This window comes from Myodes glareolus, chromosome 4, assembly GCF_982192425.1.
Source record: "Myodes glareolus chromosome 4, mMyoGla1.1, whole genome shotgun sequence".
NCBI classification, from domain to species: Eukaryota; Metazoa; Chordata; class Mammalia; order Rodentia; family Cricetidae; genus Myodes; species Myodes glareolus.
The window spans coordinates 87118017-87136759 of NC_142029.1; the positions used below are offsets into that span (position 1 = coordinate 87118017).

Below are 18743 nucleotides of genomic sequence, written 5' to 3' on the forward strand. Positions count from 1 at the left end.
GAGAAGTCTGGTGTAAGCCTGATAGGTTTACCTTTATAAGTCACTTGACCTTTTTCCTTTGCAGCTCTTAATATTCTTTCTTTAATCTGAATGTTTTGTGTTTTGATTATTATATGGCGAGGGGATGTTTTTTTTTTTTTTTGATCCAGTCTATTCGGCGTTCTGTATGCTTCTTGAACCTTCATAGGAATATCGTTCTTTAGATTGGGAAAGTTTTCTTCCATAATTTTGTTAAATATATTTTCTGGGCCTTTAATCTGCAGTTTTTCTCCTTCTTCAATCCTTATTATTCTTAGATTTGGTTTTTTTATTGTGTCCCAGATTTCCTGATTGTTTTGTGAAGAGAATTTGTTGGATTTGCCATTTTCATTGACCAGAGCATTTATTTTCTCTATGGTGTCTTCAGAATCTGAGATTCGTTCTTCTATCTCTTGTCATCTATTGGTTATGCTTGCTTCTGTAGTTTCCGTTCGTTTACCTAGGTTTTCCATATCCAGCCGGTTCTCGTTTTGTGTTTTCTTTATTGCCTCCATTTCAGTTTTCAATTTTTGGACTGTTTCCTTTACTTGTTTGATTGTTTTTTCTTGGTTTCTCAGGGTCTCATCACGGATTTACTTTTTCCTCAAACTTTTTGTTATATTTCTCATCCATTTCTTTACTCATTTCTTCAAACTTTTTGTTATCCTCCTATCCAATTCTTTAAGGGAGTTATTCATATTCTGTTTAAGGGACTCTATTGCTTTCATAATGGCATTTTTTTCCACTTCTTCTGGGTTAGAGTGTTCAAGTCCTTCTGTTGTAGGGTCGTTGGGATCTGGTGTTTTCATGTTGTTTTTCAGATTGTTGGAGGAGGTCTTGCCTTGGCGTCTGCCCATCTCTTCGTTCAAATGCTCTCTATTGGATCTTCTGGTAGCGTGTCAGGTTCCCTTGTTTGGCAGGGAGTTCACTGATAGAATGCCTACCTTTCCTCAGGCAGGCTTTTGAAGCACAGGCACTCCCTCTTTCTGGGATGCGCCTAAAGAGCAGGCCCAGTGTGCAAGGCAGTTGAGCTGGGGAAATTTTATGACCCCAGTGGGAAGGGAGAAATATAGGAATTTGTACCTGGATGGAAGCTGGGATGGCAGGCGGGAGAGCTTAGCAGGGTGGAGCCAGCAGTGCAGGGTGACCTGGGAGTCTATGGAGTCGAGGAAAGTCCAAGCTCCTCCTCGCCGGGCCCCTGCCATGGGCCTGAAGCAAACTCACCCCTCCAATGGCCCTCTGGATGGAAGCTGGAATGGCTGGCGGGGGAGCTAGCAGGGTGGAGCCATCAGTGCAGGGTGACCTGGGAGTCTATGGAGTCGGGGAAAGTCTGAGCTCCTCCTCAATGGGCCCCTGCCATGGGCCCGAAGCAAACTCACCCCTCCAATGGCCCTCTGGATGGAAGCTGGGATGGCTGGCAGGGGGGAGCTTAGCACGGTGGAGCCAGCAGTGCAGGGTGACCTGGGAGTCTATGGGTCAGAGAAAGTCTGAGCTCCTCCTCGCTGGGCCCCTGCCGTGGGCCCAAAACAAACTCACCCCTCAGATGGCCCTCTGGATGGAAGCTGGGATGGCTGGCGGGGGAGCTAGCAGGGTGCAGCCAGCAGTGCAGGGTGACCTGGGAGTCTATGGGATTGGGGAAAGTCTGAGCTCCTCCTCGCCAGACCCCTGCCGTGGGCCTGAAGCAAACTCACCCCTCAGATGGCCCTCTGGCTGGAAGCTGGGTGTACTCAATACTTTGATATTGATATTTTTCTGGGTAGTGAAAAATGATATGATATTACTATTCTACTATAGAGTAACGTAAGAACTTAGAACACATTGAAAGTCAGTTGGGTTCTGTTTCCGTATTTTTGGGTCAAATCTGTTAAGTATATTCTAGGATCCATAGATTGCTGGGTCTGAAGCTCAGTGGCCAATGTTTCTCTAGAGTTCTCTGCAAAATCAGGTTAAACTCTAGCATTGTAACCAAGCAAGGGGAAAGGAATTCAAGTCAATGATTTTAGAATTTTCTTTTTAGGATTTAGCAGCTAAGTCATTTAATTTGGTGATTATTCTATTTTCTTGTAATTCAGTTTTATGTATAAATTTGACCTAGTGAGTAAGCAATATCTTTAAGACACTATAAAATGTTTAAAAAACATTACACTTAACCAAGATTTTTTTTAAAAAAAATAATTCTTAATAACTTACACCTGTCAGAATGGCTAAAATAAAAAACACCAATGATAGCCTATGCTGGAGAGGATGTGGAGTAAAAGGAACACTAATCCACTGTTGGTGTGAATGCAAACTTGTGCAAACACTTTGGAAATCAGTATGGCAGTTTCTCAGGAAACTGGGAGTCAACGGACGTCAGGATCCAGCAATTCCACTCTTGGGAATATACCCAAGAGATTCCCAATCATACTACAAAAGCATTTGTTCAGCTATGTTCAAAGCAGCATTATTTGTAATAGTAATAGCCAGAACCTGGAAACAACCTAGGGGGCCCTCAATGGAAGAATGGATAAAGAAGGTGTGGCATATATACACATTAGGGTTCTACTCAGTGGTAAAAAAAACAAAGACATCTTGAATTTTGCATGCAAATGGATGGAAATAGAAAACACTTTACTGAGTGAGATAACCCAGACCCAAAAACATGAATATGGTATGTACTCACTCGTTAATGGATTCTAGCCATAAACAAAGGACATTGAACCTATAGTCCCTGATCATAGAGAAGCTAAATAGTAAGGTGAACCCAAAGAAAAACATGTAGGGAGCCACCTGGAGGCACAGGTGGTCCTGCAGTTTGGAGGTAGCCTTGTGGGGCTGAGCACCCTTGCCTGCACCCTTGCTTGCACATGCTCAGAACAGCAGTATGGCATTAACCAATCAGGACAGCGTTCAAGCCTCTTCACCTTTTAAAAGCAGCTGCCTCGGGGCCCAACCCTCTCTCTCTAAGCTTTCTCTCGTCCCTGCTCTATCTTCCCTTCCCCCAATTTTCCTCAAGGGAATGCTCCAAATAAAGATGTGACCAGAGAAGGAATTCTCGTTTTTAGTGGCGTTCATTCCTGCAGGACAGGATGCGCGCCGCAACTGGTGCTCGAAACCCCGGGACGCTGAGGGACCCTGACAACTACGCCGGGGGACCCTGAGAAGGAAGTGCCCAGCAACGTGCTGAAAGCCCGGGAGAAAAAGCTGAAATCAGACACCAAGACAGAGAGCCGTGAATTTCAGAACTCTGAGAACGTGGAGCGGTGAGTGACGTCAGTTGAATCCCCCAAAAAGGGGAGGAAAAAGAATTTCAAAGTATAGGCCTAAAAAGAAAAGAAAATACAAAAAAAAATCAAAGTTAAGGTATCTGAAAGAAGGTACAGAAAGCAACAGGGAAGAAAAGTCCCTTAAGTTCAGTGCAGGAGGAGTGTGAACAGCAGCAAAAAAGGCGAGGTAACTAAGGCGGGACTATGAGGACGATGGGGTACGGGAGACCTCGGCTTCCGCTCCTTCTCCGTCCACCTGCGTACTCGCTGTTAGAGACCGGGGCAACAGTCTCGTAGGGAGGCGGGCTTGATCGAGTTTGAAGACTGCCTTCCCTATTCTTAAAGAGCCACAGAGCTTTTGGAGGTGATTTTCGCCTAATTTTGTTAAGAGAGCTCAGTCTCTGGCTCTCACGTACAGAAAACTTAATTTTTGTTTGAGGAAGTAGCTGGCGGTGGTGGCGCACGCCTTTAATCCCAGCACTCGGGAGGCAGAGGCGGAAGCTGTGTGGTGAGCAGCAGTGCCGCTAAAGACCTAAAGACGGAGAGGGGCCAAACTCTGAACTGTGTTTCCATAGCAACATGGGCGGGTGGAGATGAGTTCCCAGAAAACGGGGCTCCGCGCGCGGGCAGACCGGGCAGGAGAAGCCCCTCCACGGGTGGGCGGATGGCCCCCCCTCGCCGGAGACTCATGGCCGGTGGTGCGAGTTCATTGCCTGAGGCGAGGCAGGGTGCACAGTTTGCAGATACAGGATAAACCGGCGAGCCCGCGCACGGCCCGGGGCGGAGCCATGCCTTTGGGCCATGCGGAGCACGCCATAATGGGCTTCAGAGGCGGAGCTGTGGCAGCCGCCGTCCGCTGCTGCCGCCGCCCTCAGCCAAGGTCGCTAAAAATTCAGTCAGATAAAAACATTTGTCGCTAAAAATTCAGTCAGATAAAAACATTTATCCCCCAAACATCGTCCCTTTGTCAGCAGGAAGTAGTCAGATGATCGATGGTCTACGCCCATTCTCCCTCAAAGAACTGGTCCTAATTATCATAATAAAGGCGCGTCAACCTGGTTACCATTACCTATTGCCTCTGGCAACGGGTGGAATAAAACAATGCTACCTAGAGGTTTTTTTTCATCTGAATAGGGGAGCTGGAGAGATGGCTCAGAGGTTAAGAGTACTGCCTGCTCTTCCAAAGGTCCTGAGTTCAATTCCCAGTGACAACTGCTTTGGTTTTTAGACATAAGAGGGGGACTACACTACCAGTGACAGCTTCCCCCAGAGAAAGGATTTCTCTTGCATTCTATACACTTAATTTTTAATTCAAAATTTTGCTGGTACAGGCAAACAAGATTTGCTTTTTGAAGCAGAGACCTGCAAGTCTCTAAGTTCAAAACCAGCCTACTTCCAGTACTGATTGTGCTGAATTTTTACACTGAGAGTTTTTAATACTCTTAAATGTTAATTTGGGAGGAGAGTTTTGTTTATGTTTTTCTAGGAATGCTGACATACATCTGGGTGCCAGCGAGACTGACAAGAGAGATAAAGAAGATGACCCAGTGGATGCTGAGTGTCCTGCTGTGGAAGATTCGTGCGGAGACAGCAGTGATGACCCTCTGGGCGGTGCCAAGAACAGCTGTTTCACACCATCGACTTGAGCAACACCCTGTGCAACCTCTTATCTCTTACTCTACTTTGCCTTTTCCTTCCTTAGGAATGGGTGGGAGCAGAGATATTCTTGGCATGCTGCGTCTAGGTGGAAGTGCTGTATGTCTTTGATTGGTGTGCTACCTGCTAGCCAAAGTGAGGTGGGGACCAGATTGAAGAATAGTTTTGCCTTATTGCTCTTATTAACAAGAGAAGAGGGAGATGTAGGGAGCCACCTGGAGGCACAGGTGGTCCTGCAGTTTGGAGGTAGCCATGTGGGGCTGAGCACCCTTGCCTGCACCCTTGCTTGCACATGCTCAGAACAGCAGTATGGCATTAACCAATCAGGACAGCGTTCAAGCCTCTTCACCTTTTAAAAGCAGCTGCCTCGGGGCCCAACCCTCTCTCTCTAAGCTTTCTCTCGTCCCTGCTCTATCTTCCCTTCCCCCAATTTTCCTCAAGGGAATGCTCCAAATAAAGATGTGACCAGAGAAGGAATTCTCGTTTTTAGTGGCGTTCATTCCTGCAGGCCAGGATGGCCCCCCGCAAAAACATATATTTATCCTCCTGGAAATTGGAAGTAGACAAGATTGTTGGGCAAAAGCTAGGAACATGGGGGTGGGACTGGGGTTGGGGGGAAACAGAGAAGGTGAGAGAGAAGGGAGAAGGGAAGGATTGAGGAGAGCTTGGGGAAGTGAGATGGTTGAGATGGAGGAAGGGTGGATGTAGGAGCAGGGAAGAAGATGTTTTAATTAAGGGAGCCATTTTAGGGTTGGCAAGAGTCTTGACTCTATAAGGGTTCCCAGGTGTCCAAGGGGATGTCCCCAGCTAGGTCCTTCAGCAGCAGAGGAGAGGGTGCCTGAACTGGTCTTCTCCCATACCCACACTCATGAATATCTTGAATATCACCATAGAACCTTCATCTAGAGATGGATGGAGATACAGACAGAGACCCACATTGGAGTACTGTACTGAGCTCCCAAGGTCCTAATGAGGAGCAGCAGGAGGGAGAACATGAGCAAAGAAGTCAGGACTGCAAGGGGTCCATCCACCCACTGAGAAGGTGTGACTGATCTAATGGGAGCTCACCAAGGCCAGTTAGACTGGGACTGAATGAGCATGTGATTAAGCCAGACTCTCTGAATGTGGCTGACAATGGGAGCTGACTGAGAAGCCAATGATAATGGCACTGGGTTTTGATTCTACTGTATGTACTGGCTTTTTGGGAGCCTAGACTGTTTGGATGCACACCTTCCTAGACATGGATGGATGGGGGAGAGCCTTTGGCTTCCCACAGAGCAGGTTACCTGACTTCTATTAGTACTAGAGGGGGGGGGAAATGGGAGGAGGGGAGGAGGTGGAAATTTTTAATAATTAAATTTAAAAAAAGAGGAAAAAAAGAATGAAAGGATACACATTGCTTGAAAGTGAAAGAAAGCTTTTAATACCATGATAATCTTTATTATGAAAACATACAAAAACTATCAGTCATTGTGATGATTTGAATGCAAATGGGTTCTACAGGCCCTTAGGAAGTAGCACTATTAAGAGATGCAATCTTATCTGAGTAGATATGGACTTATTAGAGGAAGTGTGTCACTGGCATGGTCTTTGAGGTTTTAGAAGTTCAAACCAGGCTCAATAGCTCATTCTGTCTTCCTGCTGCCTGTGGATTCAGGCACAGCTGCCCCTCTGCTACTCTCAGCTACCTCTCCAGTACAATATCTTCCTACGTACTGCCATGTTTCCCACTATGGAGATAATGGACGAACCCTCTGAACTGTAGATAACTGTAGGCAATTATTATTTTTCATAATAATTGCTGTGGTCATGGTATCTCTTCACAGAAATAAAACTCTAACTAAGATGGTTATAATTTCAACTAAGACAGTTGAACTATATAACATTAGTTAAATTAATAAATCAATAGATAAACTTATTTTACAAATGAAAGTTTTGCCTATTATATATGTGAAGTGAGTGTAGTGTTTAGTAGTGTGATGCGCTGAAATGTTAGTTTTACAAAGGATACTGTAATCTTTACATGACAGCTTTAAAAAGAGATAATGCCTTAGCTTTACCTTGGTTTCAGTTCTGAATTATCATATTTATGATTACAACCTTATACTGGCCTCTGACACTTTTTTACTCAATGCTATCCAATAAGACCAGAGCATCATATGGGATACTCAAGACTTATACAACTGAGCTGTATACTTAGCCCTTAATAATAAACAATAAAATTTTATAGGAATTGATTAACAATCATTTTTACCTATTGTCTAAGATGTATTTTAGATAGTAACATCAGGATCTTTATGTTTCACAAAACTTTAACTATTTACTTTTTGATTTTTTTGTAAATAAAACAAAACGGGACCATTTACTGACTTAATTTACATTTAAAGTAAAGTTTTATGTAGTTATTTCATGTTTATGTTTATATGATTTTGGAGACAGAATCTTGCTATATATTCCAGATTTTCTCTGAAACTTGCAACATTATATAGAAAACCATTACCTTGCAATCTTTCTACCTTAGCCTTCTAACTGCTGTGAGTAGAGGTATGTGTGCCTATAAAGAACCAAACATGATTTAAATAAGTTGAACAGAGTAAATTGCAATTTTGATGGCACATTGCATAAGCAGCCCCTTAGCAATGAACAGATAACTTAAGGACCCGATTTTTAATCATACATGATTTGTGAACAAATATAAACCAAAGTGAGGAGGTAGATTTTCAGCATACCCAGCATTCCTCTTATACAGCCCATTGAAGGTTTAAAATAGATCTATAAATCAACTTCACCTGCAAAACCAGTTCCAGAGCAATCCCCACCTCTGATGTTTGATATTTGTAGAAATGGACAATGTATACATGTAATCTCCCTCATATCATGCAACATTTCCTGAAATTAGTAATATATATGACAAGAATATTCATCCTTTGTTTTAATTTACATATATATTCAACTTGTGATGCTTTGAAGTAATGAAACTTTAACCTGAACATCTTCCCTTCCCAAATTCAAAAGCACTAATGATTGTGGCAGACACTTTACTATTCCCTCAAGTACAATGATATTCTTTTTTTAAAAAAAGAAATCTTTTTTAAAGTTTTTATTGATTCATGCATCCCAATCCCATTTTTCTCATTGTCCCCTAAACTCTGGTATCTGCTTTTGTGAACCCACCCCCCAAAACAACAAAATGTAAAATGAAAACAAAACCAAAACAAACAAACAAGCAAAACATCTGAACATGGAAGCTGTAATATTGCCTAGTGAGTCACACAGTATACCCTTTAATCCACACATCTTTACCTGTAAGTGTTCTTTGCAATGGATCATTGGTCTGGCTCAAGGCCTCTGGCTTCTGTGACTCTATCAATACTGAACCCTCAATGGGTCTTATCCTAGATGTCCTCTTGTTGTCTGGTGTCATGGAGATCCTGTAGTTTTGCATTTGCAGATCTGACCCCTTCACATATTCCAGCAGTTCATAGATTAGGTACATATTGGGGTGGACTAACTCATTGCTCTGTTCTGGACCAGGACAGTAGCTGGTTTAAAAAAATATTATGTTTTTTTCTGTAATCAAAACTGATCAGAAAAAAATAAATGATAGGTTAATAAAGTGTTTATCTAATTATTCTTTAGAATACTTTGGAATATCAGGGTAAGAACCTCAATGATCAGGGAAGCATCAGAAAAGTGACCAATGACCTCCCCTTGCTCTTGTTCTTGATCAAAAGGGGCCAAGACTTTCTCCAAGCCTTGCCCTACTGTTTTTCTATCTGTCTCTCTCTTCAGTCTCTATATGTCCTTGGTTCTCCAAAAGTTCTATGCCTAATTTTTGGTCAGTTGGTAGCTAGCTACACCCTCTGATTCAAAGGAAACTTTACTGGCAGTCTCAGAGGTGTCAGAATGCAATCAAAATATTCCCCATCAGTTTAACCATTCCTATTTTACACAAATGAACCAGGGAAGCAGAACTGTTTAGTAACTTGTCTATCTAGCTATATATCCTCTATTCTTATTATGATGACTGTAAAATAATCATTGACCTCATTAATATTCTGCTACATTTAATGACTGAGCAGTATACTTACTTTAAATATTTCAATATTTATTTTAGATGTTTAGTTGAGGTGTATAGTGGTTTGAATGACAATGGCCCTCATAGGATCATATGTTTGAATACTTAGTCCCCATTTAGTAGAACCCTTTTGAAGGAACTAGGAGAGATGCTCTTGATGGGGTAGTTGTCTTTCTGGAAGAGCTCTGTTACTGGGTGTGGATTTGGAGTTTCAAAAAAACCAATCCCAGCCCTGCCTTGCCTACAACTTGTGGATTAGTTGTGATCTCTAAGATATTGCTCTGGCCCATGACTGCCTCCCAAGTGTTCTCTATCATGTTGTGTTTGGACTAACTGGTGCTCTGAAAGTGTAATAAGTCCCCAGTAAAATGCCTTCACTTTACAAAGTGTCTTGGTCATGGTTGTTCATCACAGCAGTAGGAATGCTAACTAAGACAAAGTTAAACATGACAATAGTGATTCTGGAGGATGGAAATGCTGATCCAGGACAGAGTACTTACTCAGGAGCAGGGTTCATTTTGTGAGTTTGATTCAAGTCATTGAAAATAAATGCAGTAAAAAAAATATCTAAAAAGTGCTTTGGATAATCTCATGAGATATGATACATTAAATACATTTCCACATTTTTGAAAACTTTGAAAAAAGTATAAGAAGATTTTAATGGAACCCTATGGAATATTACTGTACAGTATTCACAAACAAAGCAAAAAGTAACCAAAACAAAAGATTTCCCTTATGAGATGAAGATCAATGAGATATGGGAGTTCAATATTGGCATAAGTATGAAAGATGTACCAATTCCTAAGAGAAGGTCATACCTGATTCCCTTAGGACATAAAGATATATCTTGGTCTAGCATGCAGAAGACACCACCTCCTTTCATTTTTATGACTGATATCTGTGCTCTGGAAGTAGACTGAGGAAAATTCTACTGTGTGTTAACAGGCAAGTACAGAAAAATACATAAAATAGTAGTGAAATGCATAAAATCTTCTGTTTTATCCAATAGCAAGAGTGAAGACAGGAAAAGTGACTTAATTTTTATCTAGTGCTTCCGAGGATTAAGGATTTACATTACACTTTATGAGTTTCATTTCAGAAAGATTTCCAAGAATTATGACAAAAGATTTTTGTGTTTGCAGATTCTTAGAATCCAAGAAACACTGAATCGTATCTTTAGATATTATTCTTAGATATTAAAACACAGCCCTGTAATTATGACAAATTAATATTTAAATTTTTTGCTTCAATTTTTTAAGATTATCTAAACTTTTCATAGAATAGTTTAAAGTGATAAAAGAAGTCTATGCTCTCTGTCAAGTTCATGGCCTCTTTTCATTAGCTACATACACACATATTTAATTAAATATAAATAAATAAAATATATGTTTGTGCACATATGTGTGTATATATATGAACAATTTGATCCATCTATATGTTATTTGAATGGATGCTTTGAAATTTATGCCAATATCAAACTTTTATGTGAGAAATTTCTAGTATCCTGAAATCTGGAGCAAATCATATATGATTCACAACTTGTATGAAACAATTTATTCATTGTGAGATGCCCAACATGTAGCTAAGTCACATAGGTTTCCCCTCCACATGAACTATCTTTTATGTGTTTAAAGCACACATAAAATAAATAAAGTGAGAAGACAATAGTAAAATGTAATCAGTTCTGACTCAATTATATAGCAAGATTTTATTAAGTATTATTAACATGCTGAACTCTGAGTATACAGAACTTAATTATATTTTATGACTGAAACATTCTACTCTTTGGTTAGTATCTCTTGACTTTGTCTCCCATCGAATATAGCAACACTGTGGGTGATTCCCAGGCACTCCCAGCATAAGTGTCACATGTATGAGAGAACAAATATTTGTAAATTCTCTCTGATACTTTATTTTCACTGTTTCTGTTATATCTTCACAGATTCTATTATAGAAGAATGGTTCTGACAAATGGCTCTTTGGTAAAAGAATTCATTCTCTTGGGGTTAACAGACAACCCTGACCTGCAAATTCCCCTGTTCTTGGTTTTTCTAGTAATGTATTTGATAACTGCCTTGGGAAATTTGACCTTGATCATTCTAATTGTGCTGAACCCTCACCTGCACACCCCCATGTACTTTTTCCTCTTTAACTTGTCTTTCATAGACCTCTGTTATTCTTCTGTTGTTACACCCAAAATGTTAATGAACTTTGTATTAAAGAAGAATATTATCGGTTTTGCAGGATGCATGACTCAACTCTACTTCTTTTGTTTCTTTGTCATCTCTGAATGTTACGTCCTGACAGCAATGGCCTATGACCGCTATGTGGCTATTTGCAATCCACTCATGTATAATGTTGCCATGTCCCCTAAGGTCTGTTCCTATCTTATGTTTGGTTCATACTTGATGGGAATTTTTGATGCCATGATCCATACTGGATGCATCCTGAGACTGACCTTCTGTGCTGGAAACATCATCAACCACTACTTCTGTGACCTCCTGCCTCTGATGAAGCTCTCCTGCACCAGCACCTATGTCAATGAGATAGAGATTTTCATTGTAGGGGGTAAAGATATCACTGTACCAAGTATTGTTATCTTTATATCTTATGGCTTCATCCTTTTTAGTATCCTCCAGATAAAGTCCACTGCAGGAAGATCCAAAGCCTTCAGCACCTGCAGTTCCCACATAATTGCTGTTTCCTTGTTCTTTGGATCATGTGCATTTATGTACCTAAAACCCTCCTCAGTTGGATCTTTGGATGAAGGAAAAGTATCATCTGTCTTCTATAACATTGTCGTCCCCATGTTGAATCCTTTAATCTATAGCTTGAGAAACAAAGATGTTAAAGTTGCCCTTATCAAAACTCTAAACAGGAGAAAGTTTTGATAAGAAACGTACTGTCTTGATGACAAACTGTCACAAATCCAAGATTTTCTAGGTGTGGTGCCTGCTTCATTATCTCACATCTTCATCATACTGGGGTAATTTATATTTTCCTTTTTCAGCATGATGTTGGAGAATGGTGTTTTATTATGCCTCTTTGAAATGACTAATTCCATATTCAGTGCTTTCTCCATTGATTAAATATAACTATCAAAACCATCTTTTGTCATATTAGTCATATGCATATTGTAAAGATATACCATCACAGTTTGGTGATGTGAGTGTGTGTGTGTGTGTGTGTGTGTGTGTGTGTGTGTGTGTGTGTGTGTGTGTGTATAAGGGGAAAAATTCTAGAGTTTAATGAGAGTAGTGGTCCTTAGACTAAAATGCTTATAAAATATTAAGTCCAGAGTTATCTATTAGTCATGATATCAAATCTAGTGTTTTTAAACATTTAAATCTATTGCATTTTGAAAATATTTTTTAAGTAAAACAAAATATGGGTTTACAATTCCCTTTTAAATCAGGTTGTGATTTCATTCTGAATACAATGCTAATTCAGACAACATTTGTTTCTTTTCCTTCTTTCTTGTATCCCTTTTGTTTAGGAAAACAAGCTAATATTTCTCTTTTTGCGCAGAGGATATATCTTTTGTCAGTTAAACTGGGGAACAATTGGATGAAATTTGTAACTGATGTTTCATATCAAAAGATTTTTAAACTTGTCTACCTATTAACAAAGCTTTTTGCTGTGATTTCTACTTGAATGATTGATCATCTCATTTCCATTGTTTCTAGTAGGATCTTTGCAGTGTCTTAGTTTCTTTGCAGAAATTTTCCTCCATGCTTTTTAATTTCTTCTCTGTCTGGGTCATAAAGTGACTTCCTTATTTCATGAATATACAAAGTTGAGTCCTCTGTGTGGTCACTACTCTATTTGTAAAGTAAGACTCTTGAATTCTTTCTGACATTGCAGCTATCTCAGTGTCTTTGTTTTCTACTGGGTCTGTTGTGGGTGTGTCATGGTGATTCAGGGGAGGTTGAAACCCATTCTTATGGTTTTAGTCTCATAAAATACTTGAAGGAGAGACTCACAGAACATTTGGAAGACAGTTTTATTTGAATTTAAAAGAAAAAAAAACAGAGATGACAAATTGTAAGTCTCGGTAGCTTCCCGGTAAAGAAGAATGGAAAAGAAAAGGAAAATAAGCCATACTGTTTAATTGAACATGAAGTTCAGACACATGACAGTCTAGCAGCCACATGTCAGAGAGGGAGCTCTAGAGAAAGAGCAAAAAAATAAGCTCAAAATATTTTGGAAAGTAAAGCAATGTGTGCTTGGAAAAGCAGACAGAATAAAATACTTTCAAAATATCGTTAAATCTTGACAGACTCCTATATCTTCACGGCTATGAGCCAGTAAGCTACTATAATATGAGTAAGAATCTGGGAAAGTCTAGGCTAGTATCTCATTAAAGGATCAATTACCTTTTTTTTTTTTTTAACCATAGCATAAGATGGACCTCCTTCCTAGAATTGATCTCTTGGCCAGGTGACTGACCTGGACCAACTGTGAAGTCGTCAATTGCGATGGTTTCTCTCTCTCTTTCTTTCTCTCTTGGCTTTTCGACACTGGGTTCCTCTGTAGCTATGGACTCAGTCCTCTTTGTTGTCTACTTGACTATATCTGGAGTTAACTATAATCCATACACTAGTGGTAGATTTGTGATCTGGATCTTGAGTCAAGAAGACAGCATGTCTTTAATGCATAACTTGTCATAGGTAAACATACACTTATAATCCAGATCTGGATATTGGAAGTCATTAATCCAGACCTTGAGGTTGAAAGGCACATCTTTAATCTCCTTCCAACCTATATAAAGGCAATGGAATATGGAAAGGTTCATTATTTGCCTGCTTGCCCTCACCTTGCCGGCACATCCATTTCTTCACTGGTATTGTAGCCTGCCTCTGCAGAATTCCACAATATACAAGTGACCAGCGGGGATATCCAGGCTCATTGGACTAAGCAGCTACTAAATTCTTGGACTTGCAGCCTGTTAGTCATTCCAATAAATTTCCAAATATATAGCAAGAGGAAAGGAGGGAGACAGAGGGGAAGAGATTCATTCCATAAGTTCTTTGAATCTAGATAACTCTGACTAATTCACCAACCAAGACAAACATGCTATTCTCTCTTGAATATAAACATTATTTTGTTTGTTTGGTTGGTTTTTGTCTTTTCGAATAGGCTCTATAATATCCAACAATTTTTGTGGTTTGTTGCTGCTGTGTGTGTTTTGGTTGTATAACAGGATGGATGTCTGTTCCACTTGAATTTTCCCCTTTGTTTATTTTTGCTATGTTTTCTGAGATTCTTCTTACAGGAGCTACCTTCTTATTCACTAGAAATTGTTCTCTGCTGCTATTTAGCGGAGAAGGAGAAATGACTGCACATCCTGGAATGTGTCTCCTACAGTCCTGGGGTAGACTTGAAGTGGGAAACACTTGCACACATCACTTGTGTCTCTGCTAAGACTCAGGCATAGAGGCTTGACTTTGATTGAAGGAAAATGTAGTCAGGGAAAGGTAGATCAGAGCATGTATTATGAAAGACAGAAAGTACATGTAGAGAGATTATTGTAGGTACAGAAACCTATAAAAGAATATTTTGATACAGAAATTTAGTTACAACAGTCAGTTCTTCTCATATAAATATTAAAACACAGTAACTTACTAATTATATAAAATGTGTGTAGTTTTATTGAAAAATAAAGAAGAATCTTAGTATAAGTAGTTTCAAAGTGGACAAAAATTAGTAATAACATGAGATAGAAGACATTAGACATTATGTCAGTTTTTCCTTCAGTGATGGGATGGTACTATTCTTTAGCCCTCGACTGTCATTGGTAGCAGCATCCACAAGGGGAGCGAGGACTACTCTGTAAAGTTAGCCATGCCTTTCAGAAGAAGTATTTCTCTGGATGTAGACTACCATGGGCCAGAATTCCTGACCAGTATCTCCCTACTTCCATGCAAGTTACAACTTGTCCACAGTGAACAAAAAATGAACACTAAGCTGGCAAGACTTTCTGTGGCTCAGAAACTGATGATGTATGATATTGCACATCTAGTAACTCTGTGCTTGCAGAGAATGTTCTACAACCAAGGATGCTTCCCATGTGCAGCTTGCATCCTGTAACACCTATTTTCCCTATGTGGCTGTCTCAGGTTCACATCTCCAAGCTACACCTCTGCTGCATAACCTGTCACTGAGCTGTTTCTTTTTGATGTCCATGCTTGCTTTTAAACCATGAGGATCTCCTCTTTATTAATCTCCTCATGCTGATTCTGTAAGCCATTTACTGCCGATGACAATTAATTGTGGTCAGTGAGGTGACTGGAGCAGGTTGTGCTTTGGCAGTAGCTGCAGTGGTGGCAAAAGTGATCCATGAAGGACCTCAAGCTCACTCATGGGAGAAGTTCATTGGTATGTACAGTGATGATTGTCCATCTATGGAGGAATCTTGGTAGCATCTTGGAAGAATGGCACAAGTTCTTCTCCTTCATTTAATTATCTTCCTCTTCTCATGACTTTTATCTCTCCAACTTACATAGATATTCTAATATACTTCTATGGATTTTCTGCTCTAGACAATTAGTAAAGGAAAAGTGCATACTACATTGTCCTTTCTAATTGTCTTCTTGCAGTTCATGTATATGTTTGCAAGACTTATCCAAACTTTAGTATGAATCTCTGATTCATTCCTTTCTGTGGATAAATAAGATTTGAAAGAAGGGTTATACCACAGTTTGTATATCCATTCAGTAGTTAATATACATCAGAGTTAAGTTTACATGAAATGAACCCCACGTTTTTATGGGGTTTTTGTTTTATATTTGTTTTGTTTTATCATTTACTATTTTATTGGTTTTTGTTTTGTTTGTTTTTGTTTCACTTGGAGAAAGAATATAAAGTTGACTGAACAAAGAATTGGGGAGATCTGGAAGGAGTTAGTAGGTAAAATGATGATGAAAATAAAATACATGGAAAATATTTTCATGAAATATTTTTATTAAAAGTATAAAAACAAGTATTTCATGATATAAATAATTTCCTTATGAATATACAGATTAACCTATAACCAAGTTTATTGTGTGGTCATTTATTTTTAATTTCACTTAGTGTATATTTAGAGATAGAATTGGTATCATCTGTAGAAACTGTTTCTAACTTTTTAAACTGTGATTCTGGACTGTTAAACAAATCTTCTGTTTCATTGTACATGGTTATGAGCAACACATAAAGCATGTCAAATCTGTTTCATTTTCATAAACGTTTGTAAAAGTTCCTTATTTTACATCCCCCATCCCATATTTGGTTTTGGTGGCGTTTATAACAAAATCAGCTTCAGATAAAGTGAGTATCCTTTAAGTTTAGCAGTAGGAGACAAAATACTCTAGGAATTATATTTTCAAACTGACTGCAGGATGCAATCCACTGGAGGATGTAGACTTAGTGTCAGTACTTATCATACTGCCTGCTCCCATTTTCTGTGGCACCCCTCAATGAATCCGAAGAGGGCATCCTTAAAGGAGATCTGCACAGAAGCAACAACAGTAGGGACAGTAGCTTTGAACCACTTAGAAATGTAAACTTGGGAATGCCACTAAAGGTACACTCCACAAACTTTGAGAAGAGCCTCAGCTCTCTTTGAATACACATAATTTTGGTTTGTGCTCATGGACAGCAGAAGGCATAGTCTACTGCCAGCCATCTGCTCTACTGACATCAACTTTTCTTCTTGCAAGAGATAAAGACCCCATCGCCCTTGCAATGAAGATGATAGGGGGAAAAGACAGTTTTTAAAGGAGCATTAATTGATTGAAAGGGACAAAAACTCCTAATATATATTAATATATATAAACTCTATCTAGCGAGACATATTTTATGCAAGTTATTCACCATCAGTTATTGACACAGGAATACTGACTAGAAGCTGATGTAATTTTATAAAGAGAATTTCTAAGATATTAATGTAATTTTATTTATATTTGCTGATCTGTTTTGCCTAAGGAAGTTTTCAAAAAGTATATTATTATTTTTTTCTGCTTAGTAGGAAAGGGGAGGTCACAAGCCTCCCATAGACTAGTCATTTGAAGGAGCAAAGGTGGCCTCATGGAACCATGTCTGTATCTCTGAAATATGTTCAATGATGTTTTAAAAATAGTGGAAACTCATTTTGTTTTCATAGAACAATATGTTCTTGAAGACAGAGCTTCTTTTAAATACTACAGTTTAAAAATCATTGCTCCTGAACTATGCACCCAGAAGTGAAGCAGCTATAGCACTTGGTACACCCACTTTTAGTTTTGGAAGAGTCTCCATTTTGCTGTTAATCATGGCTGCACCTATTGACTTCCCATGGGATACATGGATTGAATGGATAACTAGCAATTAGATTTGGTCAATGCATACCATTTGTATTAATGAACACACCATATCTCTGATTATCTGAGTGTATACTTGTCTTTAAGAGAATCTACACCTTTCTTGAGAACTAATAAAGATATGCATTATTATGGCTGAAGGCACTTTAATGGCTACATTATTGCTACCCCTCTCACATAGTGATTCACTGATTCGCTATATGCTAAACAGGAAGATAAATTATAAGTGTAATTTCAAGAAAATTTTAATGGAGACAACATTCATGTTGACTAATTTTTATGTAACTTTGACCTAGGCTTGGATCATCTGGGAAAAGAAATCCTCAGTTGAGAAAATGGTTTCATAAAATTGTTCTGTGGGGCATTTTTGTGATTGATTATTGTTATTAAAGGGCCTAGCCCACAATGGGGTGAGACCACACAGGGGAAGGTTCTGAGCTATATAACAAAATAGAATGAGCAAGCCCTGGGAAGGAAGCCAATAAACAGTGTTACTCCATGACCTCTACTCCTGTTCCTGCTCTCAGGTTTCTGCCTTGAGTTATTGCTCTCACTTTCTTTGATAATGGACTGTGCTGTAGAGATGCAAACTGAACAACACTTTTTTTTTCCTCAAATGGCCTTTAATCATAATGTTCTACCAAACCAGAAGAAGCTCAGTAAGATACCATGCAGGAGTGGACAACACAACTCCCAGAAAATGGTTGCCAGTTGTGCAATATCTCTTTATGATTTGTGGTTATATATGCAATAAAGGGCATTGCTGTTGGTCTTGGTTGCCAACTAAGAATAGATTCTATTGCTGAAAACACCATTAATTTTAATGACAGGTTACAGAGAAATCAAACTAGAATTAAGCTGAAAGCATCTACTTTGTTGGCTATTTTTTTGTGGTGGCAGAATATGTCGTGCAGGATGCTGGGGGAGAAAAGTTATCAACATTATTACCCAAATATGAACTGTAGAATCTGTAAAATCTTCCTGCCATCATGATGTACTCATTAGACCAACATTAGTGTAACTGTTCTAAGAGTATACAGTCATTAAATATTTGAGATTCACTCCACAGGAGGGAATTCTGGATAGTATTCTAACCCTACTTAGAGGGCCACGGAAAGGATGGCCACAAGCTTTGGCAGGAAGCATACTAATTTTGTTTTACTAATTAGCATGATATTAGATTGGATTTTTAAATGCATGCTTTTATTCATATATTAGTTTCCCTAATCTTAAGTAGAGAAGTTTTGCTTAATAGTGAGTAGCAGAGTTAATGCAGAGACCCATAAGAGTGGGACTAGTTGAGAGTTGAGTGTGCATCTCTTTATGGGGCATCTGTATTACTCCCATGTCTTAGGAATCATCACTGAAGAGAGTCAGGAAAACATGTAAGACCAAAGGATAGGAGAT

General features: G+C 39.2%; 1 protein-coding gene and 1 pseudogene across 1 annotated transcript; both read left to right on the forward strand.

Moving 5' to 3' along the window:
* Positions 1 to 3810: 3810 nt before the first annotated feature.
* LOC148122357 (Nuclear RNase P) lies at positions 3811 to 4000 on the forward strand (annotated as a pseudogene).
* A 6952-nt stretch (positions 4001 to 10952) lies between these two features.
* LOC125388817 (olfactory receptor 8B3-like) lies at positions 10953 to 11888 on the forward strand. Its single transcript, XM_048417137.3, has one exon. It carries the CDS (start codon positions 10956 to 10958, stop codon positions 11886 to 11888), a length of 933 nt encoding a protein of 310 aa, XP_048273094.2. The 5' UTR covers positions 10953 to 10955.
* Positions 11889 to 18743: the final 6855 nt, after the last annotated feature.